Raw genomic sequence first — 17,277 nt, 5'->3', positions numbered from 1 at the left:
CAATAATTTAATTCAAGTCTTTTCATAAAGAATGCCACAGAGGGCTTGCTTCATGTGTGTTACTTTGTTGCTGCCCTGGTGACATTTGAAGAGCCCTCAGGGCGACCACCTCGGATATCTGAGGATTGCAGACAGCAACTCCATGTGAACAAGAGGGGTAAGTGTTACAATGCAGCTGTTCAGTGGAGGTTCTCAAGATGTGCACCATGAAGGAGCACTTTTTTTTTTGGCTTTTTTCTCCTTGCCTCTTGTCAGTACGTTAAATAAATTCAGCTTTCCATGAGAGGTTAAACTTACATATAATCAAAGAACTCAAAATTTCTAATGAAATTTTATAAAATCTTTACAATTATTAACCTAAAATCATTCTGTAAAATACTAAAGTCATAGGGAATTATACGATTTCTTCTAATAACTGTAAGAAGCCATTAATAGTTCCTTTAAGCTCCCAGAAATAATTTTATCTTATTCCTTTCTGTGACCTCAGTTCCTGGTCACAATCTTCCATAAACTTGCAGGTCATCAAGAAATAATCAATAAATATTGCATTCAGGGTCCTCCAGACTTTGAGGAACAAGACTGCAGGGGACCTCACTACCCACCAACCCCTTTCCCCATCACTGTACCCCTCAGTCACTGCATTCCTGCCCCACCAACCTCCTGCCTCTCCTCCAACACTTCCATGGGCTCTTGCCTCAGGACTATTCCTATTCCTATCCTATTCCTTCTTCCTAGAACATTCTTTTCCCCAGATCTTGGAATGTCTCTGCTTCAGTGCCACTTTCCCAGAGAGCTCTTTTGCAATGTACTAAACATCTGTATTCCCCTAAAATTCACATGTTGAAATCCCAACCTCCAATAGATGGTATTAGGATGTGGAGATTTTTAGGAGGTAATGAGGTCATGAGGGTGGAGCCTTCATAAATAGGATTAGTGCCCTTATAAAAGCAACCCCAAAGAGTTCCCTCACCTCTTTATGCCATGTGAGGATACAACCAGAAGATGGAGGTCTGCAACCTGAAAAAGAGTCCTTACCAGGACTGGACCAGGCTGGCACCCTGATCTTGGACTTCTAGCCTACAGCCTGCAGAACTATGAGGCCTGGGATTTAAGCCACCAAGTCTATGGTATTCTGTTATAGCAGCCCAAACTACCTAAGACAACTTTTCTGACTGTTGTATCCAAAATAGCACTCCTTTCATTCTCCAGCTCCTTTACATTTTGTTTTTCTTACAACACCGACATGTAATTATTTACTCTTATCTGTCTCCCCCACTTGAATACAAGCTCAATAAGGGCACTGATTTTGTCTGTTGTGTTCACCAGTAAATCCCCAGTTGCTGGGACAGTGTTTGGCACAGCAGGTCCTTAATAAATATTTGTTGAATAAATTAAGTGAATGAGAACCTGGGAGACTCTATAAAAATAAAGTTATATGATTTGGGAGATTTTTTTTTTTAAAAATCACATTATTTTTTTCTCTAACTCTGAACAATTTTTTAAATGTCAAAAAAGGACCATTTCCATTGTAAACAGATGACAAATGTTTACATTTCTACTATGCCTTCTCCATTTTCCCCACCCTAAGAGTCAATTACAACAGAGTCCTAGTTTGCTTTAGCTGTAATATGAAAATTTTCAATTGCATCTTAGAAGCGGCTGGAGGATAGGGAAAGGTTATCTCGCACAAGCACACAAAGCTGACAGGTGTGCTAACACCTGAGGGTGGCATCATGGCAGGGCAGGCAGGGCTTTGGGTCACTAGAGGTGAACTCACTTAGGAGGGAGCAAGCAGATGTCTTTCACATCCTTTGGTCCAACAGCCCTTCCTATAATCAGTCACTGACTCAGTGGGTCGGTCTACCAACAAACACTTATATAATATGTCTCATGGAGAGGCTTTGCTCTTGAAGGTAAGTAAGGTACTATCTTTTCCCTCAAAAAGTTTACACTGCAGTAAACTAATTTCAGAAATAGGCATTTTGCTTATAAATGGGTGGCCAAGTACAAATTCACCCATATCCCAAGAGTTTCTTCTGGTGACTTGGAGTTAGGCTCTACTCTAAAATTTATCACTAAGAAGACATGTGACCTAGAACAGGTCAATTTAACCAAAGTTTTTCCATCAGCTCTTCTAAAATGGATGGCATGGCCAAGATCATCTATAAGGCATCAGTGTGCCCAAACATTTCATGACTCTTTGAGTGAAAAAGAAAGAAGAGGAAGGAATGTTGGCTGGAATTCCCTTGTATTACAATATGAAAAATCTTAAAGAAATAAATAATATCATATCTCTATCAATATCGATTCACCTTTTGAAGCTTGTTAGGCCATGATTCACAAAAGAAGTAAAGAAGGCATTCATTCTTGTATATTCTCAACCACTAGGTTATTTTACTATGTGGATTACACAGCAGCTGGCAAAAGACTTCTCAAGGTTTCTCTATTCTGGTACAAAAGAAGTCTTGCCAGATGAGCCCCCGCTCTGCACTTCACTACCTGTGCTGAACTTGGCCAACTTCCTTCGCTCACCACATCTTTAAAATGGCGATGACGATCACGACCTCAGCATCAGAGAAGGACAGCATACAGATAAACACTGACCCAGGACCCTGCGGCACAGCAGGTACTCACCAAGGCTGATCCTTCTGCCCTCTCGTCCTTCAAAGGGCACTCGACATGGAAGAGGAGACCCTCTCAAAGTGGGAGTGGGTATCCCCACAATGGCAATGAAATCATGAAGGCTTGAGCCAGCCCTTGAAAAGCAGGCAGGACCCAGGTAGGCAGAAGGGAGGTAAAAGTACTAGACCTGGAAGACATTCAATGGCACAAAGCATGCAGCCTGAAATAGCTGTAGTTTAGACCCATTTCCAATTGTTGGAGGGAGGACAGTGGCAGGCCGGCAATGAAAAAACAAATCACCTGGAAAGCTTGTTAAAAAATACACACAGGCCAGGCCTGGGGGCTCACACCTATAATCCTAGTACTCTGGGAGGCCCAGGTAGGAGGATCGCTTGAGCTCAGGAGTTTGAGACCAGCCTGAGAAAAAGTGAGACCCTGTCTCTATTAAAAATAGAAAAACTAATTAGCTGGGTATGGTGGCTCATGCCTGTAATCCCAGCTACTTAGGAGGCTGAGGCAGGAGGATCACTTGAGCCCGGGAATTTGAGGTTGCTGTGAGCTAGGCTGACGCCATGGCACTCTAGCTTGGGCAACAGAGTGAGACTCTGTCTCAAAAGAGAAAAAGAAAACAACACATAAAATGCCTTCCACCAACACACACACACACACACACACACACACACACACACACACACACACACACACACAGTAGGTCTGACGAGGAGTCCAGGAGTCTGGATTTTAAAAAGCTTTTCTGGTAGTTCCGGTGCTCAGTGAGCTTTGGAGCATGGGTTTAGTTAACAGCAATTAACTGACCTGGACAGAGCAGAGCTCACACTGGGCAGCAGGAAAGTGACCAGAAGAGCCAGCACTGGGATAGGAGTCTGGATTTAAGTCTCCTCTGCCACTCCCTGGCCATGGGACCCTGGGGAGTCACATGTTTTTCCTAGCCTCATTTGTCTCATTAATGTAATAAAGATCATGGCACCTATCCGGCCTCCCTTGGAGGACTTTCGTTAAAATCGATTGATTTTAAGCCACTGTCATATTACATTAATGGGCAAACACTTAGCTGTAAAGTGCTACACAAATATTCAGGATTCTCATTAATCATCATCATCGTCAGAGATTCTGGGTCACCAGAACAGAACGCCACGGCAGGCTCCCTCCCTTACACTCTCTGGTTACCTTGAAGTGAGGGTGGGGCAGGGCTCCAAAAATGGTTCCCTGTTGTCATTACAACACCCGTGAACTTTTGTGCCTTTATAAGTGCTGGATTAGGATTAGGGTGTGGGTCCTGCGGTCATCCAGATCTCACACATCCCATGAAGTCATGAGAATCATGCTGCTCTCACAAATCTACAGAGTTACAAATAGTGGGTATATGCCTTGAACAAGCTACTTGACCTCTCTAAGCCTTGGTTTCTCCACCCCTAGAGGAGGGTAGTAATAGCACTCAGGGCCACCATGGATCATTGTGTCAGCTGTGTTCTACACACAGTGAGTAACCAAAGTGGGGCTGCGGAGGTTGAAATTCAGCTGTGGGTGCATTCAAGAGGAGGCACCTTTTCTCAGTTCATCAGCCCAGAGAGGAAGCCTTTTTCTAAATCACAGCAAGGTGCTGTATGTGCTAACAGTGACCGTGGTGGTACCCGATGAGAAGCCTGGGCAGTAAATAAGAAAATGCATGAAGTCCTCAGCACAGGCATACAATGGGGTCCAAGGCTGGGTAGCTGTTAATATTGTAATACCATTAATTCACTTACTGAACAAGCATTCCCTGTACATCTCCTGTGTCCCAGCTACTCAGCTGCTCTGCTAGGGTAGCCAGCATATTCACAACTAATAAGACATTACTCTTTTCCTGGAAAAGTTTGTGGCCTAGGGGCAAATACAGACACGAGTCAATCATTAAATTCAAGTATGAATACAGGAGACCTTTTCTAGAGTGATCCTACAGCTTGAATTTCTAAATACTGATGATTGTACTACAGATTTAGTATTTCTTACGTGATAAGTAAAACTTGTTAAGGCTCTTCAATAAAGATGCTTACATATCTCATACTTCTCTTGTGTTTGGAGTTAGAAGCACAGAACAGGCTGACCAGGCCACTGTTGCTACTCAATTCTCTTCTTGAGTAACCACTACCTGTATCCACCAGGGTTCCTAATCCCTGCAGTCAGGCGGGTCTACTTACTTACAACTAGATTAGATTTGCCTACTTATTTGTGTTAGTATTCAGAACCAGTCAAACACATTCTTGTACAAAGTAACCTGAGAGCAAATGAAAATGCATATGCTTCTATGCTTTTTTTCAGGTGCCCAGAAATACTTTCCATTAAACAACAGTTTTCAAACAAAGCTTTTACATTGATAAATGGGGCGTTCCATGTATAGCTTCCTTTAGCAAAGGAGGAGTTAATCTATGCAACTTTATGAGACTAGACTCTAGTCAGGTTTAGTGTTCTTCCCAGAGACAGATGGGAATAATGACAAAATAAAATGTTGGCAGATATATACTGAAAATCCCTGGTGATAAATGATAGCCTTATTACTACCTCTCCTAATTTCCTTTTCTGAGTAAGTACCCTACATGAAGCCTACACAGGAAATAGCTTTAATGGTTTTAATATAAGTGGTTTAATGAATTAATCTAGTATGGGCATTATAAATAAATATTTAATTAAGAAACAGCTTAATTAAGTTTTCAAAACAAGGATCTGAAAGTCTATCACACCAAGAGTCGTACCTTGTCCCAATTTCCTATTATATCTAAGTGCCACAATACTTTCTTAAAAAACCAATTAAAATATTTGCTTCAATATACACAATAGCTAAAATATAATCATTATAACTCTGCAAACATCAGGGGCCATGTTACTGCCTTACTGAATTATGATGCTCTCAGAATCAATAAACAATAAAATAAACCAAACATACTTTCTTTCTTGGGAGTTCACCTTCTCCGAGAGCAAGGAGCAGAGAGGATGTGGATTGTAGAATATGGATGCTAAGGGAAGGCTTCTAAGGTCCTTTACAGATCTAATACTCTGATTTACACATTGCTTTTATCTTACTATGTAACACTAAGTCATCGATGAAGGTGAACTCACAAAGCAAGGCAGGATTCTACAAGGGACTGGCTTCCCCTGAGTGCAGGACTGGCCACATCATTTGCGGAGCCCAGTGCAAAATAAAACTATGATCCTTCCATTCAACAATTATTAAGAATTTTAAGATGGTAACAACAGAGCATTAAACCAAATGAGGGGCCCTTCTAAGCACAGGGCGCTGTGTGACTGCACAGGTCACATTCCCCTACAGCCAGCCCTGAGTGTGGTGCAGGGACTGTTGAGGTTTTAGAGGTGTTTGCAGGCCCTGGACTCCTGGCGTGTCCTCCCTTTGTTCTTTCTTCAATTCTGGCAAATGCAGTTCCAATAACAGAAGGTACCAGTTATAAGTCACTAGTATAAGTTGCCAGGGAACCAAAGCCACATGGGGAATGACACAGGTAGGTCTCCCGTGGTGCACTTCTGGGCTTCCGCGCTTTGTCTCTCAACTATCCGAACATCCCATGAAATCCACATGGAAAAGGAAGTAAAATACTTACTTAGGACTTTAAGTTTCTTTTAGACTCATGGTTTAGTTTTATAGACTCATTGATCTTTAAAGCTAAATGGGACCTTAAAGATTATCTGACTGAACTTCTCTCATTTTAATTAGGTCTCCATCAAATTCCATTTAGGCCAAGGGCATGTAAATTAATTTTTATTTGCATAGCTCTACTGCTGATGGTGATTTTGATGATGAAACCATAATTGATGATCTTTCAGAACAAAATGTTAGTATAATGAATGATTCATGCTATAACACTAATGGATCTATACAAGATGCTACCAACCATGCTAACAACATATTTAGCATTTGATTTTTTTTTTAAATCCCTGTCAGAGAAAGGAGAGTGAGGCAAATGTCTTAGCGCTTGGAAATCCCTGGATATGGGATCTGGAATAGGTTCATAATATATGAGAACATGACAGATCAATCCAGAAGTAAAGAAGATTGGTGATTTAAGGTTGGGGTTAAAGGATCTCTGCTACCAGGAACACGTCTCTCTCTGCTGCTGTATTCTCTATTTACAGGCATACATATATTATTTTTTCCTAAATGAACTCTTATATAGTGTTTACTATGGGCTGCACATTATGCTAAGTGCTTGGCAAATATTAACTAATTTAATCCTCATAACAACCTTATGAGATAAGTACTATGCTTATGCCCCTTTTTAAAGATGGGGAAACTGAGAAACATTGAGATTAATTATCTTGCCTGAGCACACACTGCTCAAGTAGTGGAGGAAGGATTCAAACCTTACAAGTAGTCTCGGTTCTATTAGCTGTTCTTAACCACTAGATCACGATGCTGTGTCAATAAATTCACATCATGATCCAGTCCCACTAACCCCACCCTCCACTACATGATTGTATAAACCAAAAGTTAAATGACATGCATTTAAGACACTGGGTGATCAATGTTCCTAGCAATATAGCCACAGTTGTTGCAAATATTTATATCAACATATGACTAAACTAATGCTAAGTTCACAGATGTTAATCACCCATTATACAGTTGTGATTTTATACATATGATATCCCAAATAGCTTCAATCCCTTTCCCATAATTATGGTGCTACTCTAAAGCTGTGGTCCCCAACTCCTGGGTGCAGCCTGGTACTGGTCCGTGGCCTGTTAGGAAATGGGCCGCACATCACCGCCTGAGCTCTGCACCACCTTCCCGCAACCCACAGCAGCTCACCCTTCCAGTCCATGTAAAAATTGTCTTCCATGAAACCGGCTCCCAGTGCCAAAAAGGGTGGGACCACTGCTCTAAAAGGGTTAAGAGTATGCTTTCCATTTGTCATTGTTTTGATTTAGATGTAAGAGCTAGAAATCAAACACTTAACACAAAGCCTCTCTGCTTTCTTTTTAGAAAGAATAAAACAGCCTATAAGACAACAGTTGATATATGCAAAAGCTTTTTTGACTTATTTTCATTCTAACAATTGCTCCTCTTTTTCTATCCATTGGTTATGAAGTCTTTTCATGGCACTAAAAGAAAAGATGCAATTTATTTCCAAGACTATGAGAACAATTCCTTGTGGCTAGGAAAGGTACAATCCATCATTGTTTTTGAAGAGTTCTGTAATAAATATAATTCAACATCAGGCAAGGGAGAGAAGTACTATCTTGCCATTTTTGTGATGTCATTGCAGCAATTCATACATTCTCAAGCAGTGACAGATTAGCATAACTTATACTTGTTACTCTTCCCAGATAGTCACACATTCATACTTTTATTCTAATAATGAGTATTCATTTTCAATGTAAAACACTTTCAAAGATTTTTCAAGAAGCCTGAAAATGTTTCCATTTTATCTCGGTGCAGAGAAGATAAAAAACATAAGATTTTCCAATTTAATACTACAAGCAAATGTATTAATTTTTATGGAGTTGCACAGTTGTCTCTATTGTTCATTTAATTTCCTATATAGGAAGTAGAAAGAAGTATTCAAAGAACACAGTATGCCATGATGAATTATATATAATAGGTTTTCTATTGTGCAAAATAACAGAACCGTAAGATTCTGAAAATTTTATTTTTGGATAAAAATGTTACTAAGAAAATATTCTGCCTGAAAATGCAGGATGTCTTGACACAGCAGATTTGTAAATACAATATTGTGTAGTCATGGCACATTCTATACTGCCCTTTTGCAATGTCTGGAAGTTTGCTCTATTTCTGGTCAAATAGATGAGTTAAGTGATTTGGGCAGCATAATAAAATTTATGTGCTTTGCCCGGATACAACCACAGTTTTGAATTAATATCCTGCATTACTGTCCCAACATGCTTTGACAAGGATGCTATTTCATGGCTCAATAAATACTTATTGACTAACTAAAAACACAACAAAAATGTTTGTCCTTCAACTCAACTGTTTTAGGACTAAACATTCAAGGGCTCTGAAAAAAGCCCAGGAATGTTGTAATACTTTTCAAACCACTTTTGTTTTCATTTTGCAATATCACTAAACTTGAAAAAGGGCAGAATAGAAATATACTGTTAGATAAACCCCCAGAAAATGACAAGGTCTCAAAGCAAAATTTTCTTTATAAGTTGTTTTGCTCAACATAAGATTTTAAAATCACAAAGAAGGAGATATTAATTTCTGTTCCATTGTCTAAATGATCAAGTTGGTGACTTAACAAAATATCATATCAAATTGTCTCTTCAAGGCATTTCAGTCAACTAGCTGGGCTTGTGTCTCTTAGAGCAACCACCAGCAATTAATGAACGTGGTCTTTCTTTTTTCCAATTCCAGGAGGAAACTGTGTTGCTTTCAAAGATTAGCTAGCATATTGCAGATAGGTTGGGCCAAGTTTAAGTAACTTTCCTTGCAAACACAAAAATTTAAGAGGCTAATTATCCATTTTTCTCTGAGAAATTATACCTTGATCAACTTCACTATGGGCAAAGTGTAACCCATAAAGGTCAGCAAATGGATGCTATATTGGAAAAATCAATACACAGAACCTTTCCTATGAGCTAAGCTTTGTTTGATCAGACTATTCCCGAGTATCATGATAATGGAGAAGTCCCGAGGAAAAGAGCTCTTACCCCATTATATGTGGGCCCAACATGTTACAGTAACCAGTGAAGTGTTCATGATAAGACCATTTTTTTATTAACTATTTTTTCTTTTTCTTTTCTTTTCTTTTTTTTGGGGGGGGGGGGGAGACAGAGTCTCACTCTGTTGCCCCGGCTAGAGTGCCGTGGCTTCAGCCTAGTTCACAGCAACCTCAATCTCCTGGACTCAAGCAATCCTTCTCCCTCAGCCTCCTGAGTAACTGGGACTACAGGCATGTGCCACCATGCCTGGCTAATTATTTCTATTTTTAGTTGTTTGGCTAATTTCTTTCTATTTATAGTAGAGACGGGGTCTCACTCTTGCTCAGGCTTGTTTTTCTTTTTTATGAGCCTGGGGGGCACTCTTGAGAAGTCTTTTCTTTAAATGTTATTTTAAAATGTTTATTTTTACCTTGCAATGTAATTTTCAATTAAAAAGGCATTGTGATTAGTGAGGTATATATTCTCCATGGTTATTTTTATTCATCAACAATTCTGAGACCAAACAAGTAAATCTATCACAAAAGATTACTGAATATAGCACTACTATTGTGCTAGAAAAATGTTAAATTTGGGAACAGTGTTGCTATCTTTCTAATTTCCTGGAAATTCAAGACATCCATATGTATATTTATGTGCAAATGTTGTGCTCTACACAAAGAATGCTCCAGGACTTGGTCCTTGGTCCTATCCTTTTATCCATATTATCTTCCTAAGTAGCTCCATCCAGTTCCAAGTTGTATAGTCAAATGCCATTAACTCCCAAATTTATATCTCTGGCTCTGACTTCCCTACCAAGCCTATACTTGTGCATCCAATTCTTTGACTTTGGCTTTTGGATGTCTAATAGGCATTCCAAAGCTAATGTGGTTGACAAAGCCTCCTTCATGCCTCATCTCTCTCATGCAAATCTGCCAGTTGTCCCCATCTCAGGCAGTAGCACTACCTTGTACTTAGTTGTTCCTATCAAAAACCTTCCAGTCCCTTTCCCCTGCCTCCAATGACCAAATCTGTCAGCATTATTGTCTCTACTTCCAAGATATACTACAAAACTGTCCCCTTCTCTCCATTTCCGTCATTATCACCCTGGTCTGTGTCTCTGTTTATCTCCCACCTGGACCACAATAGGTAGTAATTTATTTAGGTCTTGTCACTCCTCTGTCTAAAGCTCTTTGCTCTTATCACATGTAGAACCAAATCCAAATTTCTTGCCAGGCCTGGCAACAAAGCCCAACCTGATCTTATAACCTGATCCTGTCTATGCTTCTGATATTGATTTCTACCACCTTTTCCATTATTCTCCAGGGACCAATAACCTTTTTTTTTTTTTTTCCTGTCCCTGTAATATGACAAACTCATTCTGATGTCATTTAAGCAAAACTTTTCTTAGGGGCTTAAAATATGACATTGCTGTAGACCCAGAATTCTGTGAGTTATCATGTGGTAGTTAATGTAAGTTAGTAGTTTTCACCCCAGACTATACAGTGAAACCTTCTGCAGAGATTTTAAAAATACTGATACTCAGGCCCCATCTAAACTGAATCAGAATGTCTGGGAGGGGCCAGGGCATTCATAATTCTGAAGGGCTCCAGATGATCCTGTGTGTCACTAAAGTTGAGAACCCTCATATAAGTGGTGTGCTCTCCTTCTCTGGTTTCAATTGTATATTTACTTGGCAGATTTTTTGTTATTGTTAATATAAATCACATCTAAATGTAGTACCATCTCAAAGGATTTTTAAAAAACAAAAAAACCCTGACAGAATAGGATGGTCTATTCTTCACCGTAAAGTGATAAAAAAAGGGATATAAAAAAACATGAAGAAGATTGATTAGTGTCATCCTGTACTTTTGATATTATGGAACACATTTAGATTTTAATAAGGAACTTTTTTATGCTTCATGTTTTATTCTTGATCTTGCTTTGTATTAAAGTCCCAATCTCGTGTTTACATCACATCACAGGATGCCACCGTTGACTTTGAGAATGAATGAACCTGTTTTAACACGACAAGAACTCACGGAAATTTGGTGGAATTAATGTTTCTAACAAAACTCAAACTTTTCAGTGTTTTAAGTTAGTATATTCTTGGCAGCAATAGAACTTCCTGCATCTCAGATAAATGATTTAAAATGAGACTATAAAAGACATCAAAAGACTTGGACATCAATTAGTGCTCCAGCTACCTAAATATTGTTATGTGAGCATAAAGGAATAAAACATATGGATTAAATTTCCATTAAAATACAGTAGGGTTTTAAAGTAAAGAAGCAGAGTGCTTTAGAAAAGTCATTTGAATGTTCTTAGACTTTAACAGTTAAAAAGTAGCATAAGCTACTTACAAACACCACAAGCTAAAGGGTATGCTTTTGCCTAGAGAATTTAATGATGCCATAAAAGTTTAGAATTGTCACCAATGGTGGCTGATTAAGGAACTGGGGAAGCCAAAAGAGCCTGTCACTCTCCACCTTGAAGAAACCTGCTGTGCATTTAAGGTTTACAGCAGCATCTCATTCTTGTAGCTGTCACAATGGTATTGGGTAGAGTGAAACCCACATAGGATCCCAATAGGCTAGATGTATTGCTGTCTATCTGTTTCAAATCTCTAGAAGCCAATACATTGCTGAGCCCAATGGGATGTTAGCAGACAAGGTTTTAGATGCATAGAGTTATCCCTGTTACTCCAGGGGGGAAGAAAGAGTACTTTTCCCAGTTCTCTTTGTTATTGTTTTTAAATTCGAACTGGAAGTGATATAGGGTCTTAAAAAGGATTTAGGGGTCCATGTGTCTCCACAAAGTCTAAGGGAGGAGGCAGTGTGGTACAATTGGAAATGGGCACAGATGGCATATGACTTTTGATGACCTGAATTTGACTCCTACTTTGAGTACTGACCAATAGACAACATTATCATCATTATTGCAATCATGAATATTGAGACGACAGTGAAACTCTTGCTGACCCCTAAGAGGAGTAGTATCTTGGGAAATTAAGAAGCAGGCATTGGCAAAATGCCACAATTTGGAAGAAATTTAGCAACTACCATAGAACTGGAAAGCCCAAGAAAGGCTCCCAATATCAGTTCTTCTTTAACAATAACTCGCTTTCGTAATTTTGCTATGAAATGAACATACTGAACACCATTCATATCTTATCCTTCCCTTGGTTTCACCATTTGTGTCACTGTGACTAATGTTAAGAAATACTTTTTCCAGGCTGTTTGCTCAAACAAAAACTTGTCTTGCTTTTGGGCTTCCTTATTTAGGAAGATTTCAGATGTGAACTAGCATTTACTAAGAACAATTTTTAAGAAACAATGGCGATATAGCACCTCTTGTATATTCCTGGATACAGCTGGAACCCATTCTACTAAGTGAAGTATCTCAAGAATGGAAAAACCAGCACCACATGTACTCACCAGCAAATTGGTATTAACGGATCAACATCTCAGTGGACATATAGTAATAACATTTATTGGGTGTCGGGCAGGAGGAGGTGGGTATATACAAACCCAATGAGTAAGATGTGCAATGTTTGGGGGATGGACATGCTTAAAGCTCTGACTCGAGGGGGGAGGGGAGGCAATATATGTAACCTTAACACTTGTACCCCATAATTCGCTAAAATATAATAAATAAATAAATGCTTTTGTACCTGTGGTACCCAGCCTCCAAGTTGACCCCTAATAATCCCCACTTCCTAGAAGCCACCTCTTGTGTAGTCAGTTCTCTCCCACATTGCAACAGCATATAGTAGAGATAATGACAGGTCACTTCCAAGATGAGGTGATAAAGACTGCAGTTTCTGTCTTGAGTGCATGCTCTTCCTCTCCCCCTCAGATCTCTGCCATGCTGTGTGGTCAGACACACATGGAAAGGAACTGAAGCCTCCAGCCAACAGCCAGAGAGAAACCAAGGCCTGTCAACAACTACATGAGGAAGCTTGGAAGCAGGTCCACCATTCCCAATCAAGCCTTCAGATGACTGCCGCCCCAGCTAACCACTTGAATGCAATCTCATGAGAGACCCTGAGCCAAAACCACTCAGCTAAACTCCCCTGGAATCCTCAACACCCCAGAAAATTGTAGGATAATAAATGATCTTTGTTTACCAAAAAAAAAAAAAAAAAGGAAAGAAAAGAAAAGAAAAAACAGAAATGCTATTCCCAATTACATAGGATTCCCTCCTTCCTGAATATGGTCCCACAGCACAGAAACCCATAGGCTTCAAACAGTTCTACTTCTTTTGTCTTTCTGTTCAGTAGACAAGACAGCCTTTCATGAAGAAGAGAGTGAGTTCGAGGAAGGATTTTCTTCCTTGGGACATAAAAAAGCAAAAGGGAGAATCAAATACCTCCAGAATGTTCTAGACAACAACCACAAGTTTGTTTTAAAGCACTTTGAACAATTCCATTGATTAAGCGTGATAAGAAGAAAATTTTAGGCAAGTTAAAGAAGTCCCAGCACAAAATTTATCTGATAGAAAAAGATAAAAAATAAAACAAAAACAAAACATAGCCTATTATCTCTTGGCAGTACAGAGGCCCTCCTGGGGCACATTCATATAAGCCACATTATGATGTTTTGATCAAAGACATGCTGGGCTACATATAAGATGGTGGTCCCATAAATTTATAATGTTGTATTTTTACTGTACCTTTTCCATATTTAGATATAAAACTACTTACCAATGTGCTACAACTGCTGACAGTATTCAGTAGGTAACATGATGTACAGGTTTGTAGTCTAGGAGCAATAGTACCACATAGCGGAGGTGTGTAGTAGGCTACCCCATCTAGGTTTGTGTGAGTGCACGCTATGATATTCTCACAATGATGAAATCGCCTAAGGACACACTTCTCTGAACACATCCCCATCGTTAAGCCACACATGACTATAGTCGGTTATTTTGGTATTTTGAACTGAATCATACAAAGAACACTTTTACAAATGAAGAACACTTTCACCTAGAATTGATGCCAACATTAATAACTTAAGTATTTCAGTGTCTCGTGGCCAAAGTTCCATATTTTAGCTACCTTAGCAAGAAAACCCAAGAAAATCAATTTGCATCTAAAAGCTCCTTCATGGAGTTGGCTTGGTTTTGTGGCAAGCATCCCAGCTTGCTTAGAGAAGCAGAAGTTGAAGTCTGCTTCACAGAGGATTGTTTGGTCCCAGTTGAATGACCTGCTGGCATCTACTGTTAGCAGAGTGGTAAGCAGATTATGGGTAAGCAGATATTAATATTCTGATTAAACATTTTAAAACCTCATACCTCTATTTTAAAAAATAATTGCGCTACTCTGAAAGAACTCTTATACTCACCATTCTGAAGCCACTTTTAGCCTTGATTTCTAGATATTCATGGTCTTAAAGTCTCTACCTATAGTTTATTTTCCAGAATCAAAACTTTTTCCCTTTACCACCTTAACTGCAATACAAAATTCACATGAATATATGACATTCCAGGATAATCTTAATAGCTTAAAGTCTTTACATTACACTCTGTTCCTACCCAGATCTCCTTTTAAAAAGGACAAGGCTGCAGTCATCTTTGGTCTCAACTTCTACAAAAACCCAGCAGAGCCTTGGCAGCCCTCCTGGAAAGACTTCTTGTGTCCTGAGGATCCATTGATTTAACAAACTTAAATAACAGAAGCTATGAAAGAGACATTTGCAGTAAGCATTCTGAAGCTATGAAGCAACAAAAGTTTACTAGACCACAAAAATTCCTCTAACACCATCCATCATGTAGATTATACAATGTAGCATGATAACAGAGCAAGTTATTAATTGTTATTAATTGAGGTCTACAATACACATACAGGTCTTTAAAAATCAACAGTCAGAACTACTGGGTGACCACAATTTATTTCTGTGTCCAGACCAAAATGTTTGTTTATTTCTTGGGTGCTTACTAAATGTGGGCACTGTTTTGGAGAGAAAATATGGGATGAACGTTTTATGCTCACAACATTGAGCATTGGAATCGTCCATAATCCCTACTTGCAATTTAGTTAGCTTGATAAGGACCTTCTGCTCAAGGTGATACAGACTCCAGGCATCTACTTCAGAATGCTCTAGGCTGATGGGGGATGAGTTTGCGTGGGTTTAAGGGCAGAACATCCAGCAAGTACTTGTTTTACATTCTAAGTAAGGAAAAGAGGGAGGAGCCCAGAGAAGGTTAAATTTCCCACTTTAACTAGGCATCTTTTCCTTCTGCCCAGGCTTCATACTTTTTTCCTCTCTAGAACTTTCTTCCACCCCTGCAGTCATTGCCCAAGTCAGGAGATAGTCCTGGAAAGGACACAGAGGCAACAAGGAGCACAGACCCGACTCACTGTCACCTCAAAGCCCTTCCAGTCACACTTCCCCTGATTCCTGAAGCATCTTCCAACTTCCTTAGGGGAAGGAAGATACTAAACCCAACACTGCTCAGGGACTGTGCTATGGAGTTGGACCACTTTCCTTGACTGGAACAGGTAAGATGCAGTTACAAAAGAGACTTAGATGTCCTAATGAGGGCTCTGAGATGGCCGGACCACTCACTGCACCCTTGGCCCTACCCTGCAATGGCTCCATGCAACATGCACAGAAGTGAGGCCCTAGCTAAGGCTGGGGGTGGTGCTAAGGAGGGGCCCTCTGACCTAAGTGAGAATTGTTAAGGACCCCTTGACTCAGAATACACCTACTCCCTTCCTCTGATTGGGCAATGTTTTCCCGAAGGGAGGCTTTACGTTGCGACCCCAGAGTGAGTAGAGTCTTACTCAGAACTGGGCAAGGACAGGGACGGTGGGCAGCTAGCTACCTGCTCCAACAACTGTCCACCTGTCTTCCTTCGAATCGTCCCCCTGTACCCCCAGACGCTTTGGATATGCTCCCTTTCCTTGTACTGGCTCTCCCTCCCACGCACTCAATGAATGTGCCCCACGTGGAAAAGGGGAAGTTGGGAGAGGGGCGGCCCTCAGCGAGGGCCTCTTGGTCTGGGCACTTATTCACTGGGGTGGGATGGGATGAGATGGGTTGGCGAGGAAACATGGCGAGGCGGCTGCCCAGGGGAAGCCTCTCCAGGTAAGCCCTGTCCCTCTCCCGCCCGCATGGAGCACCAGGCCGGGCTGTCAGCGCGCGCGCCCGGCGCGGAATCCACACCCACCCGGGGCGCGGCGGGCGGACGGGGGCCCAGCCCAGGGAGGGTGGTGCAGGCAGCCGCCGCGGGCTCGGAAATCTGTGCCCTGGACCCCGCTGGCGGCGGGGCGGCGGGCCAGGGCGGGCAATGCGGCTGGCGCCTCCTCCCGCCCCCGCCAGTCCCGGCGTCTGGGGGGCACCGACCTGCCAGCCGTCTGTCCCGGACGTTTTTCCACAGCAGATCCCAGGCTCTGGCCGTGGAGTCCCGTAACTGCTCACTGATGGATCTCCTGAGCTGCGTTTGGAAAGGTCTCCGTTTGCTGGTCATTTTAGATCCGTCCTCATAACGATCAGCGGGCTAGCCACCGCCACTCCCGCGTGGCCCGCGACTCAGACTCCCCGCGACTGCGGCGACCGGACGCGGCACTCCCGCTGGGGTCCCGGGACCCGCCGCGTGCGCGACATGGGTCTGTCCCGCGCCGGGAGGCTCCGCCACGCGCGCGGACCAGGGCTCCTCGCCACCCGGAGCGCTGCGCAAGGTTAACCTCTAGCTCCGTCTACTCCTCTACTCCTTTCCCACTTTCCCTCTCCTCCCCTCCCCTCAGCTCGCGCTCCTCCACCCCCTTCCCTCCCCCTCTGCTGTACTGTGTAGCGCCCCACTCTTTCCCGGAGCTCCCTCCCTCCCTCCCTCCTTTGCCTAACATGACAGTCCAGTCCCCAAGGCCCCTTTCTCAAAGGGGCATCCACCCCTCTTTTGCAGTTTCATCCACTCGCAGGCTATATCATATTCCCCTATTTCTTGACACTTTCCATTATTTTCAGTCTCAGAAATGGCCATCACAATAAC

At 41.5% G+C, this 17,277-nt stretch overlaps 1 protein-coding gene across 1 annotated transcript in view; it reads right to left on the bottom strand.

The window, feature by feature from the left end:
• Positions 1 to 16,758, bottom strand: part of STARD13 (StAR related lipid transfer domain containing 13) — a 214,291-nt gene extending 197,533 nt beyond the window's left edge. Inside the window, exon 1 of the mRNA XM_020290435.2 lies at positions 16,635 to 16,758. Within this exon, the coding sequence (XP_020146024.1) occupies positions 16,635 to 16,758 (124 nt within the window). The remainder of the gene's footprint in view (positions 1 to 16,634) is intronic.
• Positions 16,759 to 17,277: the final 519 nt, after the last annotated feature.

This window comes from Microcebus murinus, chromosome 13 (genome assembly GCF_040939455.1).
Source record: "Microcebus murinus isolate Inina chromosome 13, M.murinus_Inina_mat1.0, whole genome shotgun sequence".
In the NCBI taxonomy this organism is placed as follows: domain Eukaryota; kingdom Metazoa; phylum Chordata; class Mammalia; order Primates; family Cheirogaleidae; genus Microcebus; species Microcebus murinus.
This window is presented reverse-complemented; position numbering and strand designations above follow the sequence as displayed.